This window comes from Cebus imitator, unplaced genomic scaffold (assembly GCF_001604975.1).
Source record: "Cebus imitator isolate Cc_AM_T3 unplaced genomic scaffold, Cebus_imitator-1.0 Scaffold159, whole genome shotgun sequence".
Classification (NCBI taxonomy): Eukaryota; Metazoa; Chordata; class Mammalia; order Primates; family Cebidae; genus Cebus; species Cebus imitator.
The window spans coordinates 2,302,988-2,310,434 of NW_016107474.1; the positions used below are offsets into that span (position 1 = coordinate 2,302,988).

Below are 7,447 nucleotides of genomic sequence, written 5' to 3' on the forward strand. Positions count from 1 at the left end.
TCCAGGCTGGTCTCAAACTCCTGACCTCTAATGATCCACTCACCTTAGCCTCCTAAAGTGCTGGGATTACAGGTGTGAGCCACTGCACTTGGCCTCTTCCGTTTAATTTCCTGTTGAATGCCATGTCCTGCTCTGTTTTAACATGAATGGCTGTCAGGACTAATTTTAAAAATCTGATGCGGGGAGGCAAAGGATGAATTTTTATTTCAGAAAACCACCAGATCAGCAGTTCTGAACCCCGTGACCCACAGAGTTCCCATCCACAAGGCAGATCACATGACCAGACAAGTTTGGGGATTCAGAGCATCTCCATCCCCCTTTTGGGATTCAGGGTGTCTCAGGGAAACCTCAGGGGCTCAGAGCTGCCACCTGAAAAAGGCCTTTTATTCAGGTGCATTTCCCTTTGCCAAACTCACTTGGCTACCGTCTCACCCTCCGGGGCTGTGTATTCCGCAGACACATTTGGGAAACGTAGCTCCAGATGTTAATGCTGTTTCGTGTTCGGGGAAGGGAAGGTACAGGTGTCTCACTTCCACAGGTGGCCTTCATGAACCAGCGCCGCGTGGATTTCTACCTTGCCTCCATCGAAGACATGCTTGTGGCCGTCGGTGGCCGGAATGAGAACGGAGCTTTGTCTTCAGTAGAGACGTACAGTCCCAAGACCGACTCCTGGTCCTACGTGGCTGGCTTGCCAAGGTGATCTGGGGCTTGAAGGAAGGCTCTCCAAACAGGATGGTTTTAGGGACATAGTTCAGTGCATGTGCCTCACATTCTGGGCATGTTGGCCTCCAGGAAAGAAACCTTCTGGTTTATCGGTAGCAGCAAGTACATGATGAGGGGCAGAGGGCATGGTGGTGCGCAGTCAGGGCTCCGGTTTCAGACTCAGGGCAAGGGTCAGCTCTGCCGCCATGACAGACGGGCGTCTCTCCATGGCCCGAGTCTGTGCCTTCACCGACTTTCAGAGGGTGAGGGACTGACCCGAGGACCTCCCTGAGGTTGCCTAGGAGGAACTCAAAGAGATGCTGGCATCTGTGCTAGATCTAAGATGCAAGCATGGGTCTTCACCCCGCTCGGTCTTCAGTTCCTCATCTGTAGAGTGAGGTGATCCTCATGCCTGCTCCGCAGCACTGCCGTGCAGAGCAGATGCAGTGCCGCTTGTGAACCTGCGTCCACGTGCAGGGAGTGCCCCAGGGTGGCCCTCACCCTCCTCAGTCTCCCTGAGGCCAGATGTGCATGTATCGAGCGTTCATTATCGTCATGGGATTAGCAGAAGGTGCACACCATTTGTTCCACCGGTTCCCTGTTGCTGTACCCAGCAGCGGACTTTTGGAACCAGCCTTTGCTGTGGAATACATCCCAAGAGGTAGAAGTGTGCGCGTTAAGCACTCATGTTTTTGTTTTTCTTGTTTTGAGATGGAGTCTCACTCTGTCACCCAGGCCGGAATATGGCACAGTCTCTGCTCACTGCAATCTCCGCCTTTCAGGCTCAAGCCATTCTCCTGTCTCAGCCTCTCGAGTAGCTGAAACTACAGGCGCACACCACCATGCCCAGCTAATTTTTGTATTTTTAGTACAGACGGGGTTTCACCATGTTGGTCGGGCTGGTCTCAAACTCCTGGCCTCAAGTGATCTGCCCACCTTGGCCTCCTAAAGTGCTGGGATTACAGGCGTGAGCCCCTGCATCTGGCCTTATTGATCCATTCTTATTCACTGGTTTGCATGATGGTTCCCACTTCCTGGCACAGTTTTGTGGGTTTTGAGGAGCGCAGAGCAACATGTATCCACCATTATACCATCATGGAGAATCATTTCACTGCCCTTAACGCCCCCCGTGCAGTCCCCATCCAACCCTACCTTCCCTCTCCCCACGACCCCTGGCAGCCACTGATTTTGCTGTCTTTATGGTTTAGGCGAAACTTTTCCCGAGCTCCAGCGCAGTTAGAATTGTACCGTACGTCAGATTCCCTCTCTGATGTGTAATTCACTGGGTGTGTGTGGGCCTGCTAGCGCATCGTTCTCGTCATTTCCAGCCATTGTGAAAGGGTGATGGTCCTGTGACTATCCCCATTTCCCAGATGGGGTGAGGGAAACTCAGAGAGGGTAGAGCTGGGTTCTGGCTCAGGTGGCCTGACTGCAAAGCTGTCTACTTCCCTGCCCTTACCTGCCATTTCTTGGCTAATGACAGCTGCTGTCTAGAAAGTATTCGTGGGCTGCCCACTCCCAGTATTCTTAAATCTTCATGGCCCCCTAAGACCGCAGGCCGTTCCCAGGCTCAGGGAGGGTAAGCCTGGCACAGCCCTGAGCTCGCTCTCTCTCTCTCTCTCTGTGCCCGTCGACTCTGCAGGTTCACGTACGGCCACGCGGGCACTATCTACAAAGACTTCGTGTACATCTCGGGGGGCCACGACTACCAAATCGGCCCCTACCGCAAGAACCTGCTGTGCTATGACCACCGGACGGATGTGTGGGAGGAGCGGCGGCCCATGACCACGGCGCGTGGCTGGCACAGCATGTGCAGCCTGGGCGACAGCATCTACTCCATCGGGGGCAGCGACGACAACATCGAGTCCATGGAGCGCTTCGACGTGCTGGGCGTGGAGGCCTACAGCCCGCAGTGCAACCAGTGGACCCGCGTGGCACCGCTGCTGCACGCCAACAGCGAGTCGGGCGTGGCGGTGTGGGAGGGCCGCATCTACATCCTGGGCGGCTACAGCTGGGAGAACACTGCCTTCTCCAAGACCGTGCAGGTGTACGACCGCGAGGCCGACAAGTGGAGCAGGGGCGTCGACCTGCCCAAGGCCATCGCCGGGGGGTCCGCCTGTGTCTGCGCCCTGGAGCCTCGGCCGGAGGATAAGAAGAAGAAAGGCAAAGGCAAGAGGCCCCAGGACCGGGGCCAGTGACCCCACCGTCACCTCCCAGGCCCCTGTAGACCAGCAGCGACTTCTTAGAATTCCGGAAACATTATGTACAACTTAGCAGCTTTTTTTACTTTTATGATTCTTGGTATTTCTATGATATCACAGTAACCAATTAAATACTCTCTATAACTTCACATAATCTTGCTTGAATAACTAACCCTGGTCCCAGGCAGTGAGCAACCCCTTGTACCTTTGCTGGTCTTTGTTCCATGTTGCCATTCCTCTTTGGGTCCTTCCTCACCGTCCCCCCGAGAGTAGCTGGCACTTGGGTTACTCAGAAATTTTTGTAGTGAAGCTTGCGGCCTCAAAGGGATATATATCATAGATCACCTAGTCCAAGCCTCCCCAAACCTAACTGAGCTTTTAAGAGCACTGATTCCTGAGCCCCCTCAGAATTATGGAATCCAGAACCACCAGGAGCAGGGATAGGGTGGAGCCCAGAAACTGTATTTTAACTGGTTCTTGGAATTCTGGGCATCAGCCACATCTGGGAATCACTGGCAAGGTCAGGTGTGTTTGTTTTATGAGTGATAGGGCAGAGACTCCCAGGAGGGTGGGTGGGTGAGGGAGTGACGGGGGCCACGCAGCTCCCCGGACCGTCAGGTGAGCTGTGGCAACTTCCCAGCAGGGAGCTGTTCTCCATAGCAGGTGAACATTGCTTCTGAATAATTCCAGCTTTCCTCATTGGAAACCTTCTTGAATTCTAAAAGGTTACAGGCAACCAAGAATGAAGATAGGTATGAAGCTCTTTAGAAATATTATTCTGTAATTGGTACATTTTTTTCCTCTTGCTTTCTTTCTTTTTTTTCTGAGCTCACTATCTTTTGTATTACTGATGTACTCAGCTCCCCACATCTGTTTATTTCTCAGGAAAGAAAAAGTGATCGCTACAGAATTTGTGATTGTTCTCTGACTCTATCTCGAGGCACCGTGTGGATCCCTGAGAAGGCAGTGGAGGTCCCCCCTCAACTCCCACGCCAGGTCTCGCCCCAGTTTTCTGCTGCTAAGTAGATTCGTGCTGCTGGGCAAATTCTTGAAGAAATAGGCTTGTTCCCTCACCCCCCTTGCCGCAGGGTTAGATGAAATGCCCTCCAGGCCCTCAGGTGTCAGGGCTCCTCAGTCTCTCTGAGCTGTTCACACCCTGATGGCATCCCTTCTAGGATGCACTGACTCCTCCTAGAGCAGGTATCAGTGTCGCTTTCCCTTTAGGAGGGCTCTGGGCTGCCCGAGTGGATGAGAAACGTGCAGAACTATGGGAGGACAGGAGTGTGGTGGGTTCTAAGCATGGGCCAAGGAGGGCGTGAATGAGCTGAAGGCAGAGATCAGAAAACCTCAAGATGGGCTTCATCTTCATTCCTAGCCTATCACCAGTCTTCCCGCAGACAGTTCTGGGAGCAGGTGTCCATGTCGCTTGCCCTTTAAGAGGGCTTTCAGCGGGCCAAGTGGATGAGGATCTATGTGCTAAGATTGATACTAGACAAGGATAAAAATCGTAGTTAACATTTATTTCCATTTCTTCTGCTTCTTTACGGCGCCTCCTTTCCCTTCTCTGCAGGGTTTACTGTGTTGCCATTGGTCTGTTTCTGTAGCCATACAGGAGAGAGGAGAGCGTTTGGGGGACTGAAAGCTTCAATAGCCAAGTGCCTGCCCTCCACTGTGAGTGCGGTGAGCAACAGCGGTGAGCAGTCTGCGTCTTTAGCTAGCTGGTCATTTGCATGTGAAGTCCCTGGAGGCGGACAGACTGTTGAGAGGCTGTGCGAGGCAGACAAAGCCAAAAGCTGTGAACTCTGGAGCTCTGCAGCGCTGGCGTATGAAAGGCTCTGAGAAGTCCTGCATTCGTTTACCCTTCCATTAACCCAGCATTTCCAAACTTCTTTGAGCCTGAAACTCTTTTTTGTCTCGTATCTAGTCCCAGGCCCCCACAAAACATGTTTTGCAGAACTTCCGCCGACTTTGTGATAGCTCACCTCCTTCCTATTCTGGAAAGGTTTTACTGCTTAAAGACCCCCCACAAGGTAGGAAATGGTACACGCAGCCTCTCCTCCCCCGCTCAGCCTAGGTCATGAACAAATGGGTGCTGGTTTGACCTGAATCTCGGGCTGCTGGGGAAAGCACATAGAAAGACTCTGTGAGTGATTTGGGGAGAGGATAGCTTTGACCCTGGGAGGGGGGAGGGCCACTGGTTTTTAGCCTAAGCCAACTCTTCTGTGTTTTGCTTCTGGGACTTGTCCCTGGAGATGTGTGAACTGCTGGCTTCCATTCTGACTTTCTTGTGCCTCGTGGGTTACATGCGACATCCTGTGCCTAAAATTTTGTGGTCTCTCCTGAGACTATTAAGGTGGTTTGTAATTTACATGGCTTGGAATCTAATATTAATCAGGTTGGCAGCACTCCTTAGGAGAATAAACCAGTTTCATCTTGTGGGCCAACTTCTAATATCTGTTGGTGACTACACTGTGACGAGAAAGGTTTTTGAGCTTGTTGGGGTCAATAGATGGGCACAAGGGTGCCATGTGGTAGTACCTGGGGCAGGGTTTTGTTACTTGTGTTTGTGAGTTGAAAAGTCACTCTGCTGTGCAGTCTAACTGAAAATGGAAGAGACCACGCCTGGGCAACATGGCAAAATCCCATCTTCACACACAAATATATATATATATATAAAAGATTAGCCAGGGATGGTGGGACATGCAGCAGTCCCAGCTACTTGGGAGACTGAGGTGGGAGGATCACCTGAGCCTGGGAGCTCACCTGCAGTGAGCTATGATCATACCACTGCACTCCAACCTGGGTGACAAAGTGAAACCCTGTCTCAAAAAAATAAAATGGTGCTTAACTCCGATGGGCAGAGTTTGGGCTGGACCTATGCAGTGGCCCTTTGAACTGCGCAGTCACGATAGTAGGGCTTCAAACCAGAGTGGCGAAGGCACAGGCTCCTGCGGGCTGCCATTTTGAGATGGAAAGAGCCACGCGTGTCACCATGTTGTCAAACTGTCCGTGTTGTTAAACTGTCCGTGCTTCAGGCCGTTCTGCGGGAATTTTGAGGACACCTGGATCTTTTTTATTTTTTAAATCTTTCAAAAGAAGCCTGGCAGGCTTCTATTTAGGTTTGGGCTTTTCTCGTTTCTAAAGAATTAAAGTTGTAACTTCATGTTAGTTGCAAGTTTGGGGTTTGGTCCTTACCCAAGTTGGAAAGCTGTTTGCCTAAGACATAAAGGTATTACCCTTACAGAAGGGAGGGAGTAGACAGCTGACGAACCCTTGTTGCTTATAGCGATCTTTCTGCTGTTTAAAATGCACAGAGATTATTTTATCACCTTACTGTACTTGGCATGAAATTGGTATTTTTATCCTTCTGCCATTCTATTGAGGCTACCAAGTGGGACTTCAGACCTTGCTCTGAGCAGAACCACATGTGTGTATTTTTATTGAGTGCCCCCGCTCATGATGAGGCGACCTCATGGAGACCCAGAAACTAACCCTAAGGGGTGTTCAGCTTTGAGGTGGGCACCCAAATGATGAGGGGGAAGTGGGGATCATCCTCTGAAGTCCAGGGTCGTACTTTGTGAGCTCAGGTGTGTTCACCTGTGGTTCAGTGTACCTTGGCCCCTAAGCCAAGTGACCATTCAGTGACTTGCAGCAATTGGGAAGTGAAAGGACCTCTGCCGCCCCCAACCCCCTGTAGAGCCGCTGACCTTCACCCTTCACCCTGGTCCTCCATGGTGTAGCAGCATCTCACGGGCCTTGTGGCTCTCAGAGTTTGTGGCTGGAACCCGCCTGGAGAGGCAGGTGCAGATGAGGTTTGGACCTCCTGTGTCTCCATGGACTCTGAGTGCCTGGGAGGGGAGGGAAGGGCGTGGCATCCTGGCCTCCAGGATGAATGCCTGGGGTATAGGGCAGCGCCATGGGCATGTGGAGACCCTGTCCTGTGCCTCTGCCAAGCCTGGCAGTTTTAAGAGTTTTTTGAAATGTTTTGATACTTTTTGATACAATTTGCTAATAACCATTTTGTAGAATGCCTGCCGTGGTTCTCCACCTCATCCCCTTCCTCCAGCCCCTTGATTTGTGCTGGACGTCACATGGCCAGTGGTCTGCACTAGGACCTCGCCCCCTGTGGCTTTGTCTTGGATCTTGCCCTTTGTCGCTGATCCAGTACAACTCTAGAATTTTGTGAATTTGCATGCAAAGTCGCACGCGGCCCGTGGGTATGACTGTCTCAGACCCTCAGCTGATTTGCCAAGAGGAAACCTTAACTCCCTTGAGAGGGTCTGGGTTTCTTCCAAAGCTCCTACCTCAGTGGTGTGCACAGAGTTGGAGAGACACCTGAGGGCTGGTCCATGTCTCACCTTTGCCATACGGGTCACTTCTCGATCAATATATGACTGGGGTCCTGGTTTACTCCCGTCCACCCTTTCTTTTAAAGTATTCTTAACATGAAATCCACAGAAACAGTGAACCATTCTTGCACTTTACAGAATCATTGTCTTTAGCTTTAGAAGCTGTTAATTTCTTGTTGTTGTTTTTAACATGAA

General features: G+C 51.4%; 1 protein-coding gene across 1 annotated transcript in view; it reads left to right on the plus strand.

The window, feature by feature from the left end:
• The window catches only part of KLHL36 (kelch like family member 36), a gene marked incomplete at its 5' end in the record, with an annotated part of 10,083 nt that extends 3,094 nt beyond the window's left edge, over positions 1–6,989 (plus strand). Inside the window, 2 exons of the mRNA XM_017543629.2 lie at positions 539–696; positions 2,345–6,989. Of these exons, the coding sequence (XP_017399118.1) occupies positions 539–696; positions 2,345–2,900 (714 nt within the window). The remainder of the gene's footprint in view (positions 1–538; positions 697–2,344) is intronic.
• Between the last annotated feature and the right edge of the window lie 458 nt (positions 6,990–7,447).